Raw genomic sequence first — 27,036 nt, 5'->3', positions numbered from 1 at the left:
AAAGTTTTCAAAACATCTGTAATAAGTTCAAATATTTAAAGAAAACCATGAATCCAATGAGGAAAGATACAGAGACTATACAAAAGAAATGAAAAATATCATTGTATGGCCTTAACAGAAAATTAGATGATGAAGTTGAAAAGATCAGTGAACTTGAAGACATAGAAATAAGAACTATGTTAACTGAAGCACAGAGAGAAAAGAAAGCTGGAGGGGAAATAAGGAGAGCCTCAGTGATCTGTTGGATGATATCAAGCATTCTACCATATACGTAATTTGGAGCACTGGAAACAAGGAGAGCAGAAAAGAATATTTGCAGAAATTATGGCAAAAAGTTCACAAGATTTAGTGAAGAAATATCAACATCCAGATCCAAATAATGTGATGAACCTCATGCACGATAAACACAAAATTATACCTAGACACATAGCATAATCAGGTTGCTGAACACCAATGATAAAAAGGAAATCTGAGAAGAAAACAGTGAAAGAGATACAAATACTGAAGCAAAATGGGGTGCCTGGGTATCTCAGTGGGTTAAGCCTCTGCCTTCGGCTCAGGTCATGATCTCAGGGTCCTGGTATCAAGCCCCGCATCAGTCTCTCTGCTCATCGGGGAGCCTTCTTCCCCCTCTCTCTCTCCTACTTGTGATCTCTGTCAAATAAATAAATAAAATCTTTTTTAAAAATAAAAATTAAAAAAAATACTTAAGCAAAGACAAGTATAAGCATTAACTTCTCATCAGAAACATTCAAGACATGGGGCGCTTGAGTGGCTCATTAAGCGTCTGCCTTCGGCTCAGGTCATGATGCCAGGTTCCTGGGATTGAGCCCTCCATCCGACACCCTGCTCAGCGGGGAACATGCTTTTCCCTCTCCCATTCCCCTTGTGTTCCCTCTCTTGCTGTGTCTCTCTCTGTCAAATAATAAATAAAATCTTTAAAAATAAAACAAAGACATTCAAGACAGAAGACAATGGATTGACACCTTTAAGTTGCTAAATGAAAAAATATTGACTTATGATAGTATTTTCAGTGGATGTAAAAATGAAGACAAAAAACAAATTTTAAGACAAACAAAAGCTGAAAAAATTTATCACTTACATTACCAGAAATGTCAAAAGAGTTTCTTCAGATGGAAGAAAGATAATACCAAATGGAAACTGAGATCAACACAAACAAATTAAGGGAATGTAAATAGTAAATATGTAGGTAAATATAAAAGACACTTTCAAAAAGTTGTTTAAAAGATAATTGAGGAGTGCCTGGGTGGCTCAGTCATTAAGACTGCCTTCCACTCAGATCATAATCCCAGGGTCCTGGGATCGAGCCCTGCACCGGGCTCCCTACTCCGTGGGAAGCCTGCTTCTCCCTCTTCCACTCCCCCTGCTTGTTCCCTCTTTCATTGTGTCTCTCTCTGTCAAACAAATAAAATCTTTAAAAATAATAATAATAATAATAAATAACAATAATAATAATAAATAATAAATAAATAAAAGATAATTGACTCTTTGGGGCACTGGGCTGGCTCAGTCAGTAAAGCATCCAACTCCTGATCTTGGGGTTGTGAGTTTGAGCCCTGCATTGGGTGTAGAGATTACTTAAAATAAGTAAATAAATAAAAACAATAGATTCTTTAAGACAAAAATAGTAACAATATAGAGTGGGATATATGTAGAAATTAAATGTATGACAACAATAGCAAGAAGAATGTACAAAGGGAAAATGGAAGTATACTACTATACATTTCTTACATTACACATGAAATCATATAATATTATTTGAAGGCAGTCTGTGGTAAGGTAAGGATGTGTATAGTAAGCCTTAGTGCAGCTACTAAATAAATATATATATAGTTAGTAAGGGAAGATAAAAATACTCAATCCAAGATTAGCAAGAAAACAGGAACAAAATTAGATAGGACAGGGGCACCTGGGTGTCTCAGTGGGTTAAAGCCTCTGCCTTCGGCTCAGGTCATGATCTCAGGTCATGATCCCAGGGTCCTGGGATCAAGCCCCGCATCAGGCTCTCTGCTCAGCAGGGAGCCTGCTTCCCCCTCTCTCTCTGCCTGCCTCTCTGCTTACTTGTGATTTTTCTCTGTCAATTAAAAAAAAAAAAAGAAAATCTTTTTTTTTTTTTTAAGATTTTATTTATTTATTTGACAGAGAGAAATCACAAGTAAGCAGAGAGGCAGGCAGAGAGAGAGGGGGAAGCAGGCTCCCTGCTGAGCAGAAAGCCCGATGTGGGGCTCGAACCCAGGACCTGGGATCATGACCTGAGCCGAAGGCAGCGGCTTAACCCACTGAGCCACCCAGGCGCCCCTAAAGAAAATCTTTTTTAAAAAATAGGGCAAATAAAAAACAAACAGCATGGTGATAGATTTAAATCCAACCATATCAACTGGAATTGTCTGTTTATGTACTTTGCCATTTTTTTCTGTTGGAGTGGCTGTCTTTCCTTGTTGATTTGTAAGAGCTCTTTACATATTAAAATATAAATTGTCACGTATGTTTTCTGCCTTTAATGTTATCTGAACATAGAAAGCATCATAATAGCGAACTTAGACACTGAGGTAGAAAAGCATAAGCTAGGGCGCCTGGGTGGCTCAGTCATTAAGCGTTTGCCTTCGGCTCTGGTTGTGATCCCAGGGTCCTGGAATTGAGCCCAACATAGGGCTCTCTGCTCAGAGAGAAGCCTGCTTCTCCCTCTCCCACTTCACCTGCTTGTGTTCCTGCTCTCACTGTGTCTCTCTCTCTGTCAAATAAATAAATAAATAAAATCTTTTTCTTTTTAAGCATAAGCTATATTCAGGAAATAAACATTGAGTGGATGAGTTTGGTTGTAAAAGGCATTTAAGGGAATCATAGAATATAGAGTCATTCAGGACCAGAACAGAGAGCGCTGTCTTAAACCATTCAGGCTGCTATAACAAAATACTACAGACTGGGTAATTTATAAGCAAGAGAAATTTATTGTTCACAGTTCTGGAGACTGAAAGCCCAAGGTCAGGGTGCCAGCATGGTCAGGAGAGGGCCCTCCTGCAGGTCACAGACTTCTTGTTACCTCACATGGTGGAGGGATCTACGGAGCTCTGTGGGGTCTCTTTTATAAAAGCGCAAATCCCATTCAGGAGGGCTCCACTCTCAAGTCCTATTCACCACTCAAAGTCCCGACTTATTAAATCTATCACTTTTGGGGGGTTAGAATTTCAACATGAATGGAGAGGTGTGGGGAACACAAATATTCAAACCACAACAACTAGCTTGACTGTTGGATGAAGGAGCTTGGTCTCCATTGGGTAGAGCAAACAAAACCTCTAAAGGTTATTGTTCAATGAAATGATAACATAAACATTGGACTTAAGGAAGATAAATCTTGTTGAAGATCTAAGTATGTAGGACAGACTGGGGAAAGGTGTGGAGGAGAGAGATCCAAGCTGGAAACCAGTTAATGTGCTTTTGAAGTAATTCATACAGGAAGTGATATCCACCCATATAATGAATAAGGATAAAAATTATATGATTACTATAAAAATCAAAGCCTTGGGTCTCTTCCAGTGCTTGGTTTTAAACAAGTTGAATTTGAAAAATGACATACAAATAGGAGACACTGGATGGGCAGGTTTGGGAGATGACTGGGCTTGGGAAACATTGAAAGTTATTAGCACAGAGGTAGTTGTTGAAATCACAAAGGTACATGAAGTCACCAGGGGAGACCTGAGTACAGCAGAACCTGGTAGATTTGGAGGACTCCTATTCATCTTTGTAGGATGGAAGCCTAGTAGTCATCTTCTCTGGGAAACCTTCCTGACCACCATCTCCCTGCCCCCACTACCACAACTGACGTAGGGGGTCCCTTATCTGCTTCCACAGTGCTCTGTGTATTCCCCTATTTATCACACTGTATTATTGTTGAATGTTGTCTCTTTTTCTAGAGCTTCTAGAAAGTAGGTACCAAAATTTATCCAACTTTGTGTTCTCCTAGACTATAGAAAACTCTTGAAAAATGTTTGCTGAATATAATCAAATTCTATAACTTGTTGCTTTCTCAAGGAAGAGATCCTTTTCCAAAAATTTTTGTTTTTTTTTTTTTTAGATTTTATTTATTTATTTGACACAGAGAGAGAACACAAACAGGGGGAATGGCAGGCAGAGGGAGAGGGAGAAGCAGGCTCCCTGCTGAGCAGAGAGCCTGAAGTGGGGCATGACTTTAGCTGAAGGCAGACTTAACCCACTGAGCCACCCAGGCGCCCTGAGATCCTTTTCTTAAAATATATTTGTTTCAGGGGGACTCCTGGGTGGCTCAGTTGGTTAAGTATCTGCCTTTGTCTCAGGTCATGAACCAAGGGTCCAGGGATCAAGTCCCACATCGGGCTCCTTGCTCAGTGGGGAGTCTGCTTCTCCCTCTGCTTGCTGCTGCTCCCCCTGCTTGTGCTCACTCTTTCTCTCTGACAAATTTTTAAAATCTTTTTAAAGTAAATAAATATATATATATTTTTTAAAAGATTTTATTTATTTGAGAGAGAAGTGAGACAGAGATAGTGAGAGAGAGCACAATCAGGGAGGAGAGGGACAAGCAGGCTCTCCGCTGAGCAGGGATCCCCACACGGGACTCCATCCCAGGACTCCAGGATTATGACCTGAGCCAAAGGCAGAAACTTAGCTCTGTTTAACCAATTGAGCCACCCAGATACCCCCAAAGAAGAGATCTTTTAACAACTTCTCCCTCCCCTCCTCTCAGCCAATTCCAATACCCCCACTAAGCCAGTTATTGTCTTGGGGGCGTATAACCTCCAGTCCTTCCACTGCAGTTGAGCATCTTCATTGATTTCCACGGGGGAATGTAAAGCATTTCTGATCTCTTTGGAGAGATGGCAATACTGACAAAAAAAAAACAAAAACAAAAACCTTCTCGATCCCAGATTCTCTACCCTCCTCAATTTGTAGGACAAGGTTATAGTTGGGGAAGGGAGGGAGATCTAGACATCTTGTGCTGGAATGCCTGGGAACCTGAAGAGAAAAGATTTTCTGCCTAAGTAAACCTATCTGCTAGTTTCAAAACAAGCTGGAGTCTAGAGACAGCGTAACTTGCGGATACCGGCCCCTCACAGCACCACCTAGTGGACTATAAGAAGCTAACACATGGGCTCTGAGCCCATGAGGGTAAATGGCAGGTTTTAAAATAACTCACTTCCAGATTCCTAGAATCTTTGCTATTTACACATTAGGAGGAATCATCTGCAAGGGGGAAAATTTTTCCAAATAAATAGTAAGATAGCCTCAATAGTAAAAAGAAATAGAGGAGCTAATTTATTTTGCCATAACTACAAGAGCCTGTTGAGGGACATAATTAAACTAGTATCCTTCTACCCCAACCATTCCAAATAGAGTGACTAGACAGTGTGTGATGCCCTAGCCCCTTACTACTGATTTTCACTCGTGGCTTTCAAATTCATTTTCCTGCAAATCAAGATAAGAAATACATTTTATATTTTCACTCAATACTTATATATATAGTGATACACATACATACTGAAACAAAATTATCCTGAGACCTATTTACTCTTATTATGCATCAGTCTCTGCTATTTTCTATTCTACTCCATTTAGAAATACCACAAGTGGGATGCCTGGCTGGCTCAGTCTTAGAACATGTGAATCTTGATCTCAGAGTTATCTAAGTCCCAGCCTCACTTGGGCATAGAGATTACTTAAAAACAAGATCTTGGGGCACCTCAGTGATGCAGTCAGTTGTGTCCAACTCTTGGTTTTGGCTCAGGCTGTGATCACAGGGTCGTAAGATTGAGCCCTGCCTCTCTTTCTGCACTCAGCTCAGAGTCCACTTGAGACTCTCTCTCTAAAATAAATAACTTTTTTAAAAGAGTTTATTTATTTTGAGAAAGAGAAAGAGCTCGCAAGCAGGGAGAGGGGCAGAGGGAGAGAATCTCAAGCCGACTCCATGCTGAACGTGGAGTCCAACACAGGGTTCCATCTCACAACCCTGAGATCATGCATGACCTGAGCTGAAACTAAGAGTTGGACACTTAACAGACTGAGCCACCTAGGCACCCCTAAAATAAGTAAATAAATGTTAAAACAACTATAACAAAACTTGAGAAACAAAACACACTACTAGTCACCACTTTCTAAATCAGTTTCATGACCCATATTTTGAAAAACACTAGTTTGCCAATTTTTATCCTATATCAACACTAATTTTTTGGTAAGGAAAGATGTCCCTATAGAATTGAAAGCAAATTCACCATATCCCTTTTGTGCTGCCATACTTGCTCTCCCCTATCTGCCTTTCTTGAGATGTGAGTCATAATCTTCAAAATCCAACACCACAATTAAGTCTTTCCATTCCCCCAACCAGAAGAAATGGTTTCTTAGTTCTCCCTCAAAACCAGTGCTGCCTAGCACTTAATTAAATCTGCCCAGTACTTAACTAGTGAATTATACAACTTAATAGTTTCCTTAAATGAAGGCTCTACAATGTATTCATAATTGCATCCCTCTGGACTGGCATAATAACTAACAGGGCCCAACAAATATAAAAATGAACTTTAATCAAACTACTTAAGATTCAGGAAATTTAAAGCTTTACTGTGGCAAATCCTTTTGCAAAACAATCTCTCCTTAATAACAGTTTTTAAGGTGTAGACTCCCCTAAAGCAGCTGAACTTATAAAACATCAAACATCTGTATCTAAGCCAATTAAATTGTATTTATAAAATCTTTACAGTTGTGCAGGGGTCCAGCATAAGCGAACTCGGGCTTTTAGTCTCACACTGAGGTGCCCAGGCAAGTCCTCGTTAACTGAGCTCAGCTGTTCAAGGCACAAATTATCTCTCATCTTCTGTTTCTACACATGGCTTGTGACCTTATTCATTCAAGCAATTATATGAGAATTTACTGTTTGGGGGACTGGGATGCAATGATGACAAACAGTCCCAGAGCTCAAGGAGTGCAATGAGCTGATGAAGAGGAAGAGGGCTAACAAGTGAGCAAGGATAATGTAATGTAATAAATACCATTACAAACCTAAGTAAGGAAGCAAGTTTAGAGAGGCACCTAAATTAATATTTGAGCGTAATGGAAGTCTTCCTAGAGAGGATGACATTGAGATCCAAAGACTAAGAAAGATTTGACTAGGCAGAAGGGGTCAGGAAGAGTATTATAGGCAGATGGACCCGTAAGGGCAAATGACTGAGGGTCAGAGAGAATAGGGCTCATTCAATGAACAGGAAGTAGTCAGGATAATTGGAGCACAGTTTGGCCAGAGTTGAGGAATGGCAAAAAATGAGGCCAGATTGTGTGGGACCATATGAGTCAGGCTAAGAACTTGGAACAATGGGGACAGTTCATTACAGTGGACTTCCCCTCCGTTGGTCTCTATACACTAGCAGCTGGATAGAAAGAAAGATTGTAGTAAATTGGGGGGAGGGGTGAATCACATATGCAAAAATTAAGTGAGAGCTCTTTTTGGCTGTAAATGCTTCTTGTGTTAGTTTGTCCCACAATACCATCTTGAGGTGGCATATGAGAAGGTAAAATCTCAAAAGAGCTTCAGAAAGAAACAATAAGGGAGGTACAAAGTTCCCATTGCTATGCAGCAGAATAATGACACATGGAAATTAACATGTGGTATTAAATTTGTTCTAAGTTTCATTTTATTATGACCTAATTACTAGTCACTCAAGTCTGAGCAAACAATACAGAAATCAGTGTTGCTAATTTAGTCATACACTCATAATTCTTAAAAATTTAAAGAAATAGGGGTGCCTGGGTGGCTCAGTTGGTTGAGCGTCTGCCTTTGAATCAGATCATGATCCTGGAGTCCCAGGATCAAGCCCCATGTCAAGCTCCCTGCTCAGCGGGGAGTCTGTTTCTGCTTCTCCCTCTCCCTCTGCTCCTCTCCCTGCTCATGCTTGTCCTCTCTATGTGTCTCTCTCGCAAATAAATAAGCTTTCAAAAAAATTTAAAAATTAAAAGGAATATTACTCCCAACACTTGTCTTCTAGTACCAAACTGAAGGAGATAAAACACCTACTAGAAGCCTAGATGCTGAAAAGAGAGGGACAAAGTCAGATATGTTGTCTACTTGAGTTTATTCTGTTCTTAAAAAAAAAAAAAAAAAAAAAAAAAAAGGAGGTGAGGAATGGAGGGAGAAATAACCCATAAACACTGTGAACAGGAACCAAGACTCCAAGACTTGGGTGTACTCCCCCTACCCTCGACCTCAGTTCTCCAAGAGTCCCACCCACCCAATTCTCTTTTAAACAAGACACCCAAATCAGCAGCAAAGGTACCTGGGGTAGTCACTGAGATTTTCAACACTGGGAATGGGAGGGAGAAAAGTCCAAAAAATAGGAGTTGGGAATAAGAGGGAAGGAATGACGGCGAGGCTAGACTCTGGAGGATGGAGTTGGACCATGAGAGGTGGAACTGAGTCAGTATGGGGGGTGCCCCCTCCTGACTGCTGCTGCCCATATTCCCCAAGACCCCAGAAAGCCCCATGGTTTGTTCTGCAGTCCATTCCCTACTCCCCAAAGGCCTCACAGGCCCAGCTCCAAGTCCTCAAGCTCCTCCTCTAGCGCCCTCCTCCTCGCTAGCTTCTCCAGCTGCTCTTTGCTGGGCTGGCTGATCTCCCCAGCCTGGATCCGCTGCTGCAGCTCTTCTACCTGCCGAAGCTTCTTCTTTAGGTTCTTTATCTTCTTGGCCTTCTCAGTGGTGACAGCTGAGTCAGGCTGGTCAGAGGCAGCTGTAGGGGCTGCCCGGGAGCCCTGCGGAGCACTGGGGACTTGGGCAGTCTCTCCCAAAGACACCTTATCGAGAGTCCGGCTCAAGGCCTCTGCCTCCCCCTTCTCCTGCTGCTGCCGCCGCTTCTCCTTCCGCTTCAGGTTGCGTTTGGCTGTCTTGGAGAGGCCTGGTTCCCCTCCTTCAGGCCTGGATGGGGTGACAGGAGCAGTGGCCTCGGGGCTCAGACCTGGGGGCAGTTCTGGTTTACTCTTGAAAAACTTCACATACTTGTTCTCATACCTGCAGGGAAGAGAGGTCAACAGTTTCAAAGAAACACTGACTTCTGGAGCCCTTTTCTTAACCTTCTAATCACTTCATCCATTGCACTTTCTTGCTTCCTTCCTCTCCTGTGGTCCCTTTCCAATTTCCCCCTGTTCTGCAGGCTGTGGGAAGGTCTCCAGGTCTCAAAGTTCTCTCTATCTAAATGCTGTTTGGAGGTTCCGAAGAACAGAAGCCATAGGAACGGGACTAGGCACTTTAACCTCCCTCACTCATTCCTGAATCCCAGCCCCCTCTCTTCTTCTTTCTCAGATAGTTGCTCCTTCCTTCCGTTTCCTAGAGTCTTGGGATCAGGAGATTCTTCTTTTCTGTAGGGACCCCATTAAGTACCCCCTCCTCACGCCTAACCACGCACACTGGGACCTCCTCCTGGGGCACATAGCCTTCTTTCACCCTCCGTTGCTTGCGCCAGGTCCCGTCAGGTCGTTGTGTTGAAGCGATGTACTTGCCTGCAATGAGAGAATTAAGTTAAGCAGTTATTCTTCCTAATTTTCAAATATTTCTGAATCTGAAAGAATCCATGAATGCACACAGCTGTCCTTAGCCCCCATCCAGCCACTAAATGCAACCATGAAGACATCCTTTTCTCTCATCAACCTTCAATTCCCCATCTCATCATTATTCATTGAGTATCCAAACACTGTACCCAGGAGTTTCTTTTCTTTTCTTTTTTTTTTTTTTTTAAGGATTTTATTCATTCACTTGAGAGAGTGAAGAGAGCATTCACATCAGGGGAAGGACAGAGAGAATCTTTAAGCAGACTCTGTGCTGGGCGCAGAGCCCGATGTAGGGTTCGGTCTCACTACCCTGAGATCATGACCTGAGCCAAAACCAACAGTTGAACATTTAACCGACTGAGCCACCCAGGTGCCCCAGGAGTTTCTATTTTTACACTATCTTCTATTTTTAATTTGCTGGCAAGATAGGACAGGCAGAGAAGAGGAGTTTAAAAAAGAAAAAAAACACAAGACAATAGCATGGGGGCACCCAATAACTGAGTAAAAAGCTAAAAGGGGCAAAAACAAGAACTATAGGAAGCAGAAATGACTGGAGATGTAGAGAGGGTAAGTTTAATTAAAATCGGTCATGAAAAACAGGTCAACTTTTAAGGATCCATACTTCACATATAAAAGCACCAGTACATGAGGATATATGTAAAGGATCTTTGTTGCTGCGTAACTTAAAATAGGAAAAACCGAAAGCAACTTGTCTGGCCATCAACAGATGAGTGCCTGAATACATGCAGACCATCCACACGATGGAACACCATGTTGTTATGAGAAAGAGTGTCAGATATAAATGCGCTCACTCTGGCTTGAATGGTGCTTATGATATACTAAGTGAAAAAGCAAGTTGCAGGGCAATGTGTAGAGAGTAATTATCCTTAAAGTTTTTTCTTTCAGAATCCCTTCCACTCTTATTTTGTAATATTATCCATTTTACTATGCAATATTAAAAAAACAAAAAACAGGGGCGCCTTAGTGGCTCAGTGGGTTAAGCCTCTGCTTTCGGCTTGGGTCATGATCTCAGGGTCCTGGGATCGAGCCCCACATGGGGATCTCTGCTCAGCAGGGAGCCTGCTTCCCCCTCTCTTTCTGCCTACTTATGATCTCTCTCTCTGTGTCAAATAAATAAATAAAATCTTTAAAAAAAAAAAAAAACAGGAGTGCCTGGGTGGCTCAGTTGGTCAAGTGTCCAACTCCTGGGTTTGGTTCAAGTCATGCTCTCAGGGCCATGGGATGGAGCCATGTGTCAGGCTCCATGCTCAGCAGAGAGTCTGCTTGAGATTCTCTCCCTCTGCTCCCCTCCAAATAAATAAATATATCTTAAAACAAAACAAAACAAATAGGGTGCCTGAGTGGCACAGTCAGTTAAGCATCCAACCCTTGGTTTTGGCTCGGGTGGCAGTCTGGGGGTCAAGAGATTGAGACCCTACATCAGGCTCAAAGCTCAGCTTGGAGTCTGCTTGAGGTTGTCTCTTCCTCTGCCCCTCCTGGTCATGGTCTCTCTCTCTTTAAAATAAATAAATAAATCTTAAAAAAAAATTCATTAATCTGATCAGAAAAGTCTTTACTGGGAAGCTGTCAAGCTCACAGTGGCAAATACAAGTTTTCCAGAATTCTTATTTTTTACTTGAAGGCTTGAATTTTACCACTGGCAACAAAGAGTGTCAGTTGCTTTCCTTGAAATGACAAGCTCACTTCCTTCCTTTCAGGAAAATGCCTAGCAGATATCCAGTTCTCAATTATGAGTTTGTCAGCGGTTTTTTTATGTAAAAATGGTGTTCCGTGGAAAGGAAGCCTGTTTAGCTTGCAACTTATGGACAACTGTGCCAGTGCTTTTCCTTAAGACCCCACCTTACTTCAATATGCAGCCAAGTGTTTCATCCTCCCTTCCCATTTAGTCCACAGAGAACGTTAAAAAGATGAGGAACTTTCAGTTATAAAACGAGTAAGTTCTGGGGAATCTAAGCATGGTAACCATCCTTAACAGAGAACCGTACGGTATACTTCATAGTTGCTATGAGAGTAGACCTTAACAACAACAAAATGGTAATTTTGTGAAGGATGTGTTAACTAACCTTATTGTGGTAAACATTTCACAATACGTACATGTATCATATCATCACATTGCATACCTTAAACCTACACAATGTTCTATGTCAAATATATTTCAATAAAGCTGGAAAAAAGTAAAAAGATGTGTATTCAAGGGCCAGGGTTTAACAACATTTGTAAATCTTAGTGTATAATCAAGGCTATTCTTAAGTGAAACTGGCCTTATTTACTGCAAGCATGTGGCAGTGAAGAGCACAGTGAGTGGGAGTTGGTGTACCCACCTTGATTAGTGCCATGGGACCAGCAGTTTTATCCACCTATGCTTTTGCACCCTCAAAGCAAATGTCAACCCAGCAAAAAAAAAAAAAAAAAAAAAAAAGGACAACTAACATCTTAGTATATAATAAAAATAATTATGCTTGCAGACCTCTTGAAACTGTCTTAGGGAACCCCCAAGGGTCCTGGACAACACTGTTGAGAACTGCTGGTGTAAGGTACACTCCCAATCTTGTTGGGGCATGGAGCAGCACTTAACAGTCCATTCAGTTTACACACAGGGGCAAGGAGAAAGGTGTGGAAGGACACATACCAAAGATACCAAGCCTTTAATGCTGGTTATCTTAAGAGGGGCAACCTGGAAGAAGAGGTAATAGAAACCATTAACCATTAATATATATACTTTCTGTCCTCATAGATATCTTTATTTATACCATTAGTATGTCTTTAAAAATCTTATATATACATATATATCTTATATTATGTGTTGTGTTGGTTTTTTTGTTTTGTTTTTTAAGTAGGCTCCACATCCTACATGGGGCTTGAACTCACAACCCTGAGAGGAAATCACATGCTCCATCAATTAAACCAGCCTGGCGCCCCATGCATTACTTTTTTTTTTTTTTTCTTTTTAAGTATTACTTTTGTAAAAAGAAAGATTTGTAAAAGAAAAGTAAAAAGTCAAGCCTAGAGGCGCTTGGACGGTTCAGTAGGTTAAGCGTCTGCCTCTGGCTCAGGTTATGATCCTAGGGTCCTAGGATTGAGCCCTAACCCCATGTCAGGCTTTCTGCTCAGTGGGAAGCCTGTTTCTCCCCCTCTCTTTACTTGCTGCTCCCCTGCTTGTGCTCCCCCTCTATCAAATAATAAAATCTTTTTTAAAAAGTCAAGTTTAGGTCTTTACATATGGATTATATATTGTTCCATGAATTGGCTTTTTGTTCAAAATGCAAGTATCATTAATTAATTAAAACTAAAAAAAATTGTTAAAGAAAATGGGTAAGTTCTGACAGGTAGAAGAGACAGGACAAAGAACAAGCAAGCAAAGAAAGTCATGGATGTGGAAAGGGACATGGAGTATTTAGAGAACAGAAAGAGGAGTCCGGGTGAATCAGACAGTTCATGTTAGGACATAAGAAAAAAATGGGGCCAGATCTTGGAAAGCCTTCAACACAACATCAAGGAATTTAAGGTTTATCTGATGAATAAAAGAAAGGCACTGAGGATATTTTTTGCTTAAATGCAACAGTTTAAAGATAAGAATATAAACTGAAGAATGAAAAAGCTGAGGCTTCGTGGGGGGAGGACTGACTGGAGCTGGGCTTTAAAGAAAGAGACAAACTCACATAGGTAAACAAGGAGGCAGAATGGATTCAAAATAGAAGCTCATCCTAAAACAAATGCACACGTGGGAACGGAGATGGCATGTTCAGGACATGGTGGCTGAGTCAGAGGGCTGGTGTAAAGCTAATGAGCGGGGGATGCTCAGACCTTGAAACGCCAGCTAAGGAGTTTAATATCTGGTACATGGCATGCATTCAATAAACATTTGTCCAATGAATAACTCTTTTATCCAAAGCAGTGTTTTAGGGCAATTAATCCAGCAGGATGAAAAGGTGAATTGGCAAGGGAAAACCGTGGAGACTCAGGAAACCAGTTAGGGGGGAAAAGGGTGCGATAACCCTGGCATGAGAGAAAGAACTGGCTGAAACAGTGAGAAGGGAAAGGGAGAGACCGCCAGACAGATCTATTAGCAAAGAATCCACAACACCTGGGAAGTCACTGATAGGGGAGGGGTAAACGGCTAAAGTAAAAAATAATTCAACACATTTAGTAATTCCAACCTTGAGAATACAGCATAAGGAAATACTTCCAACAGTAAAAAACAAAAACAGAAAAAGAAGAAAGGGAGAAGTAATCATGGGTAAATTATGGCATTATCTATAAAGAACTAAAAATTAAAAACAAACTTCAAGTCCAGGTATACAGGAACAGTGTAGAATACATCCAATAAAAATGATAATAGGGGCACCTGGTTGGCTCAGTCAGAAGTGTGTGACTCTTGATCTCGGGGTGGCAAGTTCAAGTCCCACATTGGATGTACAGATTACTTAAAAATAAATAAATAAACTTTAAAGAGACATGACGTAATTTTAACGAATGATAATAAAATTTTAAATCACATAATGTGACATAATATGAAACACAATGAAACTATATAAATATACCATGATTTCAATTATTAAGTATGTTTTGTATATTTTTAAGTTTAGAAAAGAATGTGCAATATGAAAAGTTGTCAGGTGATTAGATTATAAATAATCTTTTATTTTTAAAGATTTTATTTGTCAGAGAGAGAGAGACAGAGAGGCAGAGGAGGAAGCAGGCTCCCGGGTGAGCAAGGAGCCCAATGTGGTACTCATCGCAGGATGCTGGGATCATGACCTTATCTGAAGGTGGACAGTTAACCCACTGAGCCACCCAGGCATCCCATAATCTTTCTTTCTAAGAATGCCCATTAATATTGTTATATTGTAGGTTTTATTTTTTTTTAAGATTTACTTATTTATTTACTTGAGAGAGAGAGAGCATGAGAGGGGAGAGGGTCAGAGGGAGAAGCAGACTCATGGCTGAGCAGGGAGCCCAATGTGGGACTGGATCCCGGACTCTGGGATCATGACCTGAGCTGAAGGCAGTCGTTTAACCAACTGAGCCACCCAGGTGCCCATATTGTAGGTTTTAAAAATCTCTCATTTTGGGGTGCTTGGGTGGCTCGGTCATTAAGCCTCTGCCTTTGGCTCAGGTCATGATCAGATCAAAAGCGTACAACTTTTGATCTTGGGATTGTGAGTTCAAGCCCCATGCTGGGTGCGGAAATAACTTAAAATCTTTTTTTCTAAACTTTATATTCATTTGAGGTTTGTTTTTTTTAAGATTTGAGAGAGAGAGAAAGAGCACGCAAGAGCAGGGGATGGGGGAGGGGGAGAGGGAGAAATGGACTCCCTGCTGAGCAGGTGCCTAACCAAGGTTGAGGAGAGGGGGGCATCTTCATCCCAGGACCCTGAGAACATGGCCTGAGCCTAAGGCAGATGCTTAAATAACTGAGTCACCCAGGAGCCCCCCAAATAAAATCTTTTTTTAAAAATCTCATTTTAGGTTTCAAACCTAAATGGTTTGGAGAACATGTACACAACAGAGAATGAAATTACTTTTGACCCCTGGTGATTTAAAAAGATTCTGTGGAGGACACAGACCTGTTGTAATCTTTGCAAGATGAGAGGATTTAGATAGGGAATGGGGAATGTGGTTACAAGAAAGGGAAGTATTTTAGGCATGCGGGACTAGGCTAAGGGCAAATCAAACTAGTCAGGACTCTGCTTAAAATTCTGGACTCCTATTGCCTTCAGGGTCTTTACATGGAGGATGGGACTACAAAAAAGGCCTTGCTAGTCTCCTCTCTCAGCACTTAGTCACTTACACTCTGCTCCAGCCACTGAATATTTATTCACTAATCTTACCAGACCTGTGTCTCTATTGTCTATGCATTTTTGCTTTTGCTTCCTTTGGCCTGGAATAGATTTTCCTTGATTCTTATCTTAGTTAATTCCTATTGGTCTTTAAAGATCAAGTTCAAGTATATACTCTCAGTGAAGTCTTCCCCGACCTTCCCAACCCAAGCCAGGTTAAAAGTAGCCCTTTGTGCAACACCTTGGTGCACAGCACCTGTTTTGGCCTTTATCATGCTCTAATGTTTAACATAATTGCGTTCTTCCCTGAGAGCAGAGACTTTGTCTTTGATCTCTGAGGCAAATGGACTAGTCTATAGAAGGCTGTAATTAATTCGGATTAATAAATAAAGATGGGCGCCTGCCTGGCTCAGTTGGTAGACCATGTGATTCTTGATCTTGGGGTTGCAAGTTCAAGCCCAACACCGGGTACAAAGATTACTTAAAAATAAAATCTTAAAAAAAAAAACTCTTTTAAAAAAATAAGTAAATTTAAGCATCATACTAGAGAACAAGAACCTAGTATACTTTGGGCAAAAAGCACATGTAATGGGAAAAGAGACTAGAAGTAAATTAGTCAGAATATGGAAGGTATCCAATCTCTCTTGAGTTTGGACTTAAGCTTCAGACTGTGGGAGAACACTGAAGGCCAAAAGCAGAGTACACAGGATCTGCTCAAAGCAGTGCTTAAGGATTAACCTCAAAATGTATAATAGAAACTAAAAGTAGAATAAATGAAAATAATAGTCACCACAGAGAAAAACTGATTTAGATCATCTCTATGGGTACTGAAAGGAAAACGAAAGAGAAATTCATTATGAAGAAGTCAATAGGGCCAAAAGACTGCCAAGATTTGAATTAGAGAGAGGAGGTAATTGAAACTGCTATAATGGGTTTAATCTGGTGCTTTTCACGTGTGTTCTCTTATTTTTTACAACATACCTGTGGGTAAATTGGGCATATGGTAATATTTATTCACACATGGATTTTAAATGTTTATTGAGCACTGGGTGTTATGCCAGGCACTGTAACAGCAGTTAGGGATACAACAATGAACAAAGCACGCAAGGGTCCTGCCTTTTCGTACCATGCATTCTAGTGAGGAAGAAAGGTAATAAAAAAGACCACAAATAAACTAATTACAGTATCACTTGTGAATGTGCAAAATTTAGAGGATAAAAATCACCGATCCAATACCTGAAACTAATACAACACTGTAAATTATACTGGAATTAAAACAAACAACAAAAAACCACAAAGAAAGTCTAGAGAAGATGACAACTTTGTGAAAATAAGTAATTCAATTCTAGACAGGCAGTGTTTTACGTGAAATTAAGGAGGAAAGGACAATACTCGAAACATATATTTAAGATAACTGCACAAAGATTATAGTTCAAGGCTTAGGACAAGTAGCAATGGAACGTGAGAAAAGACATGGCAGAAGCTTCTTGAATGGCCATCCTAACTGGAAGCCCTGAGATGCAGATAGCCCGTTATCACAAAGGAGAACCTATTTTATGTCCTCTTGGTTCCATTCTCTGTCCTTCATGTCCTTTCATTCAGAGGTAAAGTGAAAATGAAGGGAGTGGTTTGGAGATTCCTACCCCTAGAACTCAAAACTAAGGGCAGGATATCAGGATTGTCAGGTAGCCCCATTGAGAATGTCAGAACCACAGATTAGGGATTGCTACCATAAAACATGGTAAATTCAGCTATTCTCCCACATCTGCTGTTTTGTAATCCTTAATCTGTTGCCTTAAACTGTAAAAGGGCCTTATTTTTGGGGGTGGCAGGAACACAGTGAAGAGACAAGAGAGAAAACAAGGCCTGGGAGAACTCTAAGGGGTTAGGTTGAAGCGACTATTCAATCCCTATGACCTGTTTCAATAAAGAAGATCTGTGTGACAAATCTGAGCCTGGGGATGACCTTAGGGCCAAGAATTATAACACAAAGATGTGGTTTCTAAAACCTGGGGAAAATACAGAAAGATATGATCCAATATGGAGAAATGACCTTGGAAAAACGGTCATGATGATCTTCCTCAAGAAAGAAAAGGTGTCAGAAGTCACAGAAAACAACTGTAGGAGAGCAGAACCAGGACAGTGTTATGCCATGGAGACCAAAAGAGTTTTAAGGGCAGCTGATTAAGGGTATTAAATAATGCACAGAGATTAAGGAAAAGGAAAACTGATAAGAAAAAGAAAAATTGGCAATTTGGAAATTTCTAGTTATCTTTAAGAATATAGCTTCAGAAAAGTAGAGTAGTCAGAAACCAGACTACATATTAATTAAAAGGATAAACACTTATTGAAAGCTTCCTATGAGAAAAGTATCCTAGTAAGTGCTACAGGGATTATCAAGAGGGAGTAAAATGGTCCCTACTTTAAAGCAATTTGGGCTCCTGGGTGGTTCAGTCGGTTAAGCGGTTGCCTTTGGGTCAGGTCATGATTCCAGGGTTTGGGATTGAGCCCCACGTCGGGCTCTTTGCTCAGCAGGGAGCCTGCTTCTCCCTCTCCCTCTGCCTGCTGCCCACCCCTGCTGCTTGTGCTCTCCCTCTGTCAAATAAATAAATAAAATCTTTTTTAAAAAAATCAAGCAATTTACAGTCTAAGGAAGAGGGTGGACAAGTTAGGCAAGGACTAAAACAAAAATATAAACATCTTAGGTATCTTAAGAGACACTGATACATACTGGTACCAGATTTCAACAGACTAAATAATCACACTGTGTTTGATGGGGGAAGGTGACAGAAGATCAGGAGAATCTCAGGGACCCAACCTTAAATACTAGGTAGTAGTAGTAGTAGTAACAATAACAAATCAGTGGCTGATATTTCTGTGGGCAGAGAAAGGAAGGGAAAGGTCCTAAGAGGAGTAACAACAAGTAAAATCATAGCAGTGGAAAACTCACAGTATGCTAAGAACAGTTAGGAAAGAGCATTTATTAATAAGTGGCTCCACTGCATCAGAAATTTTACACATATTACTCTATTGAATATAGACATTGGGTAGATATTACCATCTACAGCTAAGATTAAGAGTCCTTAGAGGTTAAAGATGGGTCCAAGATCACAAAGGCACAATGCTATTCTACCTGTCTTACACCACATAGCCCAGTTTCACTGGGAATTATAGACAGAGACCTAGTATGTGATGATACTATACTGAAAAGTGGCTGGCACTCATATTAAAGAGTAGTATCTAAGAGCAAATGGTATATATGTAAATTTCACGATCAATTCCAAAAAGAGAGTAGCAGCTACCAAAGGATGAGAAATTTAATAGCTTGTCCAAAGTTATGGTCAATAAGTTACAGAATTCAAACCCAGGCTATGTTCCAAAAGCTGTACATTTTACACTACTACTGCATATTGTGTTATAAATGAAAAAGATACAAAAATGTTCAATCTCACTAACAATAAAAAAATATATATAAAACAATAAAATTTCCATTTGTCAGAGTAGTAGAATTTTTGAAGATAAGAACACCAGTGTGGTCAAAGATGTCATTAAATCAGCATAGTCATATACTGCTGGTGGTAAAACCCTTTAGAAAGCAATAGGGCTAACACAGCAAGACAATAAAGGTAGTCCTATCGTTTCTGAGCATTTCCCAAAGCTCTTGTTATATAAAATACTATTTCCATATGATATTAATAAAAGTTACCCCCAAAAATCATTAAATAAGTTTGGCCAATTATGGGTTAAACATAGGAAAGCAATTTTGTTTTTATCAGCAAGACTTAAAGTATTCTTATTCACGTGACTATTCACAATGGGAGTGTGATTTACAGTTTTCCCAAATTTATTTGACAACAGGAACCTTATTTATTTATTTGCTATTTATTTTGTTTTTACTTATTTTGTAGCATATCTTATAGGACTACTAAGCATTCCGAGGATCATATTTTGGGAAATATAGCTATTTGCTTTGATCCCAATTATATAAAATATAAATAAGCTACATATGTACACAGAAAAACTAAAAGGAATTGTAATTATAGTTATCTTTGGGTTCTAGAATTACCAAATATGTGTGTAACTTGTATTTTTATACTGCTTAAAAAACATTTTCCAAGGTTCCTACAATCAATATGAATTAACTCTATAATTAATAATAAATCAATAAATGCTTATTCCCTGTAACCCAGTAATTCTATTTCTGGGAACTCAATCCTAAGAAAATAACCCAAATGCAGGCAAAAAATTATGCACAAAAATATTCACAGAATTCTTCTAACAAAAATACTGGAAACAATCTAAAGTTCAGTAACAGGGATGACTGCGTGGCTCAATCAGTTAAATGTCTGCCTTTGGCTCAGGTCAGGGTCCTGGGATCCAGTCCCACATCAGGCTCTTTGCTCAGCACAGAGCCTGCTTCTCCCTCTGCTTTTTCCCCCCACTCATGTTTTCTCTCTCTTTCTCTGACAAATAAATAAAATCTTTAAAAATAAATAAAATAAAATAAAAGTTCACTAACAGAAGAAACATAAGAGAAAGCGCATGCCCAAGCAATAAAACACTCTGCCAATATTTTAAAAAATTATAGTTTACAAAGAATTTCTAATAGCAAGGAAAAATATTTATAGCATAAGATTAAATGAAAAGGCAAAATATAATTATATATACCATCTAATTAAAAAATGTTTTAAGGGGTGCCTGGGAGGCTCAGTGGGTTAAGCCTCTGCCTTCAGCTCAGGTCATGGTCTCAGGGTCCTGGGATCGAGCCCCGCATTGGAGACTCTGCTCAGCAGGGAGCCTGCTTCCCCCTCTCTCTCTGCCTACCTCTCTGCCTACTTGTGATCTCTCTCTGTCAAATAAAATAAATAAAATCTTAAAAAAATAAAATAAAATAAAAATTTTTAAAAATGTTTTAAAAATGCACAGAAAAGGGGCGCCTGGGTGGCTCAGTGGGTTAAGCCTCTGCCTTCGGCTCAGGTCATGATCCCAGCATACTGGGATCGAGTCCCATATCAGGCTCTCTACTTTGCGGGAAGCCTGCTTCTCCTTCTCACACTCCCCCTGCTTGTAATCCCTCTCTTGCTGTGTCTCTCTCTGTCAAATAAATAAATAAAATCTTTTTTTAAAAATGCACAGAAAAAATAAAGATCAGAAGGATATGTTCCAAATTAAACAGGAGACTCTGGGTGAATGATTTATATTGAACAAAAATTACATAAGTAAATCTGTACTTAAGGAACAGTAATCTGGGAACAGTGTGTCATATGAACTGGAACAGAGAGAGAGAGAGAGACTGGAGATAGGACAACTATTTGGGAGGTCACAGCAATATTTTCAAGATAAAGGAAAATGGAATTTTATCAAGGATGAAGAAGGACTTAAGTACTATGCTTGATACTTTGCATATATAATCTCTTCTGATCCGTATAATAATCCTTACAAACAGTAATACTTACAGAACCATTTGCTGGGCACTTTGTATGTGCCAGAAATGTACATCCTTTCATTTAAATTTTAATTCTCACAATAATACTATGTGGTAGGAGTTATTATTCCAATTTCATTGATGAGTGCTTGCTTTGGCAACACATATACCAATTTCATTGATGAGAAAACTAAAGCTTAGATTCCTAGGGTTTAGAATTCCCAAGGCCATGTACCTGACAAGTATTGAAGATGGGATAAGGATATCGGAAATAGGAACAGAAGAATGACATTTTGACAACTAGTGTATGGCAGGGAATGGGGAAAGAGAAGAATAAAAGATGATGAACAAATAAAACAAAAATACCTAGTGCTCTGATCTTGGTTTCTTGATACTATTCTCCAGTAAAAGGAATAGGGGCTCCTTGGAGAATGGCTGATTCTAGGACTGGGACAGAAAATAAAAAGACGAGCCTGGAGCATCTTCTAGCGCCAGAAAGTAAGGAAGAGCTAAAAAAACAAAAACAAAAACCTACACTGTTGGGGGTACGTCAAAGGGACACAGGGCCAACTGAAATTTTCCAATGTCCAAAGCTGGAACATTTGAGCAATAAAATAAATAGTGGATAATAACCCAAAGTCCATATTGCTATAAATAAATGATTGAATAAATAAATGGAGAAGAGATAAATCTGCAGAAAAATTCCAAATAACATGTGTAAATACTCCATCCTTAAGGAAGGAAGTGTAACTTCCCTCTTTATGGGCCATGAATAGAGACTTCTATCTTGAGTGCAGTATGAAAAAGATAAGGGAAATAAGGGTAACTTTACTGTGGAGAAACCTTACAAACACTACTTCAGCCAAGTGATCATGGTCAGTATCAACAGTAAAAAAATTGTTATGATAGGTACCCCTGACATGATGAAAATGTCACTTTTCCTCTGAGGTTGTACACCAAAAACACATAACCCCAGTCTAATCATGAGAAAAACATCAGACAAATCCCAAAAGAGAGGCATCCTATAAAATACTTGACTAGTATTCCTCAAAACTATCAAGGTCATCAAAAACAAGGAGAAGTCTAAGAAACTGTTCACAGCCAAAAGGAGCTTAAGGAGACGTGAAAACTAAAAGCAATGTGGTATCTGGGATGGGAACCTGGAACGGAAAAGAAAGTTAGGTGAAAACTAAGGAACTCTGAATAATGTACAGACTATAATTAATAATGTATCAGGGGCACCTGGGTGGCTCATTCGGTTAAGCAGCTGTCTTTGGCTCGGGTCATGACCCTAGGGTTCTGGGATAGAACCCATCAGGCCCCTTGCTCAGCAGGGAGCCTGCTTCTCTGCCTGCCGCTCCCTCTGCTTGTACTCTCTTCCTTTCTCTGACAAATAAATAAAATCTTAAAAAAAAAAAAGTATCAGTATCACTTCATTAATTGTAATAATGGCACCGTACTGATGTAAGATGTTAATAATAGGACAAACTGAGTGACATATATGGGAATTGTATAATCTTCCCAAGTTTTCTATAAATCTAATACTGTTCTAAAAAGTAAAGTCTATTTAAAATTAAAAAGGGTGATAGTGCAAAAAGTTGATCTTGGTTTGGCTAAGTGTCATTAACAGAAATAAGGAAGGAAAAAAATACATTGATTTTGGGCAGACTGACTGTAAGGTATGACAGTATATTTAAGAATGAAAGTTATTCGCCCACCAATTAGAAAAGAGAATAGGCGACCAGGAAAAGAGGGTGGCACTAGAAACTAAAAAATTAAGGGACAAATAAGCAGTAAGGAAATGAAAACAGTATGTGGAGACCTGTTATTCAAGAAATCAGGCTGTGAACAGGAAAGAAATGATAGGCCTTGACTTTTCAATGAAACAGAAAGTTGGGGGGGGGGCGGGGAGTGACGCCATCTGCCATAAGAGAGAGAATTAGAAGGGAGGGTCACAGAATGCTGGAAAAGGTTGGGGGAAAGAGCCATGACAGAATGTAAGCAAAGGAAAAAGAACTGGAGAGAAGCCAGGATCTTGAACACTAAGTTTTATTATACTGAATGTGCTAGTTTTGTGCTTTTTCTCTAGCCATGTGCTATGGCCTAGACATTAGAAGCCAAGAAAATAGGTGATGGGTATGATTCAAGATAACAAAAGTGCTTGCTAAGTATAGATCAAAATAAATGAAGAAAAGCAATGAAGATAGTATCAAAGTGGCTAGTCACCAAGAGCAGCACCAAAGGTAGTCATGAAGGTACTGGTAGATGTAATGAAATGGGAAAGGTCAAGAACCGAAGAAGGGCAAAAAGCAGATTCTGTGGATACCAGAAACAGGTATGTGAAATAGGATGTGAAAAAGGTAACTGGTACAGAGGCTAAAGTAAGTGATGGAGAGCACCTAAAGGGGAAGCAGTGTCACAGAGGAGGTCCCGATTACAGTGATTCTGCTGTGCAGCTACTTTTTTTCTTTTAAGAATTTATTCATTTATATGAGAGAGAGAGAGCACGCAAGCACTGGGAGGAGCAGCGGGAGAGCAACAAGCAGACTGTGCTGAGCCCAAAGCCTGATGCCAGGCTGGATCTCACAGACACTGAGACCACCACCTGAGCTGAAACCAAGAGTGGGACACATAACAGATTGAGCCAGCCAGTCGCCCCTGATGTGCAGCTACTTTAAAAATACAAAGAAGGGGTGCCTGGGTGGTTCAGTTGGTTAAGAGACCGACTCTTGATGTCAATTCAGGTCTTGATCTCAGGGTTGTGAGTCCAAGCTTCAAGTTAAGCTCCACACTGAGCAAGACCTACTTAAGGAAAAAAAAAAAAATACAAATGACAGTCAACCATCTTGTGCTGAGGAACTATAAGATCAGAGTATTCCAAAGATGCTGGAGACACTGAGAATAAGAGCAAGAAACACTGGAGGAAAAAGTGTGATGCAACAAGGTCTGGGCCCTTGTGGGCAATAAATGATGGCCCTGAGGTTTTAGAGAAAACGCTATAATTGCATGGCGATACCTTCCATAAAGATTAGAGAGACCGTGGTAGGTTAATGATCTAGAAATAGTAAGAGAAAGCAAAAAAGCAGTGTGATTCCTTCTTCTACATAGCCACAGAGAATAGAAGATACCTCTTAGTAGGAGGGTAGGGTGAAACGTGGTACCTGGATTTTCATGAAATCAGTTTAAAAAGAAAATAGTTGGACGCCTGGGCGGCTCAGTCGGTTAAGCCGCTGCCTTCGGCTCAGGTCATGATCCCAGGGTCCTAGGATGGAGTCCCACATGGGAGTGGAGAGCCTGCTTCTCTCTCTGCCTCTGCCTGCCACTCTGCCTGCTTGTGTGTGCTCACTCTCTCTCTCTCTCTGACAAATAAATAAATGTTTTTAAAAATCTTAAAAAGAAAATAGTTAAAAATAAAGAAAAGTGTACTGGACAATGAGTAATATTTTCAAAGCACACATTAAAAGGAGCCAGTAGATGAAGGACCCACTAAGTAGAGAACTGGAGAAGAGAGGTTCTGTGTACGGCTTTGAAATGTGAGGCTGGGGAGAAACAGCAGAGTCCTAAAATACCATAGGAGAGGTGGGCTGAGATGTAAGGAACATGCAAGGTAGCAAAGCAAGAAGCATAAAGGGCACATTTTAAAACACGGCATACACAGTGTCAGTTCTATAGAAGATGCACATACACAGTGAAGGCTACAAAAAACAGTTAACACCTTGCCTTGCAGATTTTATAAATTGCTTTCACATATGCTATCTTATTTGATCGTCACTACGTAGATATTCCTATGCACATTTTTCTAAAGATGAGGAAATTAGGATGGGACAAAACCAGAATGAAAACACTGATTTCAGTTTTCAACACATAAACCTCCATACACAATGGACACTTCAGCACCTCAATCAGCCAGGCCAGAAATTCTTCTCTAACCAGAAGTAACAATGGATTCTATGAATTTGTCAGAGGGCTTGAGAGGCCACACTAGACACCTCCTGTTTGCCTTCTTCCTCCTCAGATCCCTCAACTTTTATCACCATCACCACCAGAGAAAACACAGAAGAGTGATGCCATCAGGAAGAAAACTCAAGCTGAAAGTTATATTGGGTTCTTCTTCCCTTCACACCTCTGAACCTCAGTGACCCAAAAATGAAGACGAGGAAGAGAATGGAAAAAGCATTATATAGCAATAAAGAGGTCTTTAACAGATACAACTTCGAGAAAGAGAATCAAAACGAAGCTGGGGTAGGGCAGGAGGCAGGTACAGCAGATAGATGGGGGAGGGGAACAGAGGAGGAAAAGCTGGAATTGGAGGGAACTGAGCGTGTAGGAGCTCCCAAGACTGGAGAAACCAAGAGATATGGGATCGCCAGCTACTGGAGAAAAGCTAAGGGCCCATGAGGGTTTGGAGCAGGGGCTTCCACTGAAGGACCCCAGGGTTTGAGTGACCGGAAGCAGAGACCCCTAAACACGAGACCAGAAGGGGGCGCAGGTGACACCCCATAGGAGAGAATGAATGGGGAAGGCGGTCCGGAGGGCGGGGCAAAAGGAGGGGCCCCGGGATGGGCGGGGCACAGACCCCTTTCCAAGTCCGAACCCCTGCCCCGAGAGCCCGGGGAGAAGCGGCTCCGCGCCTCCCGCACTCACCGCCGGTCTCGTCAGTTACATAGGGAGTCGCCATCTTGAAAACGCAAACCACTTCCGGCGTGAGCGGGCTGGGGTCCCGCCCCCCTCCCCACCGGAAGTGGAGTCCCGATCATAGCCAGCCACCATTTTAGTCTTAAAGGGAGAGTACACCATTTCGTAAGGAGGTGGAGGAGGCAAAAGGTAGAAGAAGCTAAAGACTTCAATAAATAAAAGCCGTAGACTCTGTTACTGCCACGGATATCAATATTGGGTGCCTGCTCCGTGTAAAGCAGTCCTCTGGGCGCCGAGAGAAGTTCCGAGGCACGGCCCCTCTCCGTCGTCCACGACCTTCCAGGGAAAAGGGGGCAAGGCCCACCTGTACCCGGAAAGTGGGGCTGAAAACTGAGTTAGAATATTCAAGCCTTAGCCTGCACCGAGGTCCCAGAGCGGCTTGGGGAATGGGGCGCGCAAACTCTGGGAACGCACTGGGGCGCACCAATGTTGTCAGGGGTGAATGGAAGACCCACAACTGACCCTCTCTTAGGAAGTGGGGCGGTCGAAATCGCTTGTCGATTGCCCTCGGCTACCCAGCTCAACCCTCGGGACAGAGATCCGCGAGAGGGGTGTGCAAGGCAGAGGGTGCTGCCGGTCGGTCACCTGTCCCCAAAGCCTCAGGGTTGCTGGCGATTTCCACGACCGAGCCGGCGGTGGGCCGGGTTGGGCGGGCAGCCCTGGCTAGCCCTGCCCCTGGGGCGGCCCCGAGGATTCGGGCGGCGTAGTGAGGACGGACCAAATTTGCTCTGGCCTTCGACCCCGGGAACCTCCTCAGGCTGGGCCCCGGGGTCAAAAGGCAGAGTGAAGGCTTCGGGGCGGAGCCAGTTAATATTCTAATGAACCTAGTCCAGGTCTGGGCGCTGGGGATCCAAAGCCGGGCAACTCGCCAGTAGTCGGGGCTTGTACGGTCACTCCCTTTGCAGTCCGGCCCGCCCCGTGCCTCCCTATTCTTTAGAGGAACCCAAATATTTTCCCTCCCTCGCTCTTTTCAGCAGCTGTCGTTCCTTAAGGGCTAAATCCTGCTAAACTAGTTTCCCCTACAGCCTGGGAGCGGCCGGCTGCAGGTTCCTCCCCTCAGGTATTGGCTCTCCCAACTACGTTGTTGGTTGTTTTTTTTTTTTTCCTTAGTGTTTTACCTTCCTCCAAATCCCCCACTTTGGCTTAGGTTAATGTCCAACTGTACCGCTGGAACCCGTAGAGAGGGGCAAATATTAGTGACTACCTCTAATACTAGCTGTGTGCCCACTTAAAAAATAAAAAGGTGAGCGTAATGACTGACCAGCAACTTCCTAAAGCTTTGACATGAAGCTTTTGAAGTTTTCTCAGGTCACAGCTTGTCTTCCATCCCATGCTTTACCTTCTGACTTCCACCAGAGGCCCAACTCAAAAGGTCTCAAAAAGACTCATTTTAAAACTGATTTGCATTCCATACACACTTATTGCAAGTGTTCTAACACTGCCATTCTTAACCCCTACTCTCTTTCAACAATGTGCTTAGGTCTCACTGAGTCAGCATCCTGTCCTTAGCCTTGTTACTAATGATTATCACAGGTGAGAG

At 41.2% G+C, this 27,036-nt stretch overlaps 1 protein-coding gene across 1 annotated transcript; it reads right to left on the bottom strand.

Moving 5' to 3' along the window:
• Positions 1-8,140: 8,140 nt before the first annotated feature.
• LOC111160185 (PYM homolog 1, exon junction complex associated factor) lies at positions 8,141-25,482 on the bottom strand. The gene is made up of 3 exons (XM_022523089.1): positions 25,446-25,482; positions 9,434-9,527; positions 8,141-9,039 (listed from the first exon to the last, which is right to left on the bottom strand). The coding sequence occupies exons 1-3, from the start codon at positions 25,477-25,479 to the stop codon at positions 8,556-8,558; spliced, it is 612 nt and encodes a 203-aa protein (XP_022378797.1). The 5' UTR covers positions 25,480-25,482; the 3' UTR covers positions 8,141-8,555.
• Between the last annotated feature and the right edge of the window lie 1,554 nt (positions 25,483-27,036).

This window comes from Enhydra lutris, unplaced genomic scaffold, assembly GCF_002288905.1.
Source record: "Enhydra lutris kenyoni isolate GAN:26980312 unplaced genomic scaffold, ASM228890v2 scaffoldscaffold74, whole genome shotgun sequence".
Taxonomy (NCBI): Eukaryota; Metazoa; Chordata; class Mammalia; order Carnivora; family Mustelidae; genus Enhydra; species Enhydra lutris.
The sequence above is the reverse complement of the archived record's forward strand: the minus strand, read 5'-3'. Positions and strand labels throughout refer to the sequence as shown.

Excerpts from the sequence above, each read along its gene's own strand:
- LOC111160185 (XM_022523089.1), bottom strand. The coding sequence starts at position 25,479 with ATGGCGACTCCCTATGTAACTGACGAGACCGGCG. Across the intron at positions 9,528-25,445 it reads TGTAACTGACGAGACCGGCG|GCAAGTACATCGCTTCAACA; the intron begins GTGAGTGCGGGA and ends CTCTCATTGCAG. Across the intron at positions 9,040-9,433 it reads CCCCAGGAGGAGGTCCCAGT|GTATGAGAACAAGTATGTGA; the intron begins GTGCGTGGTTAG and ends TCTTCCCTGCAG.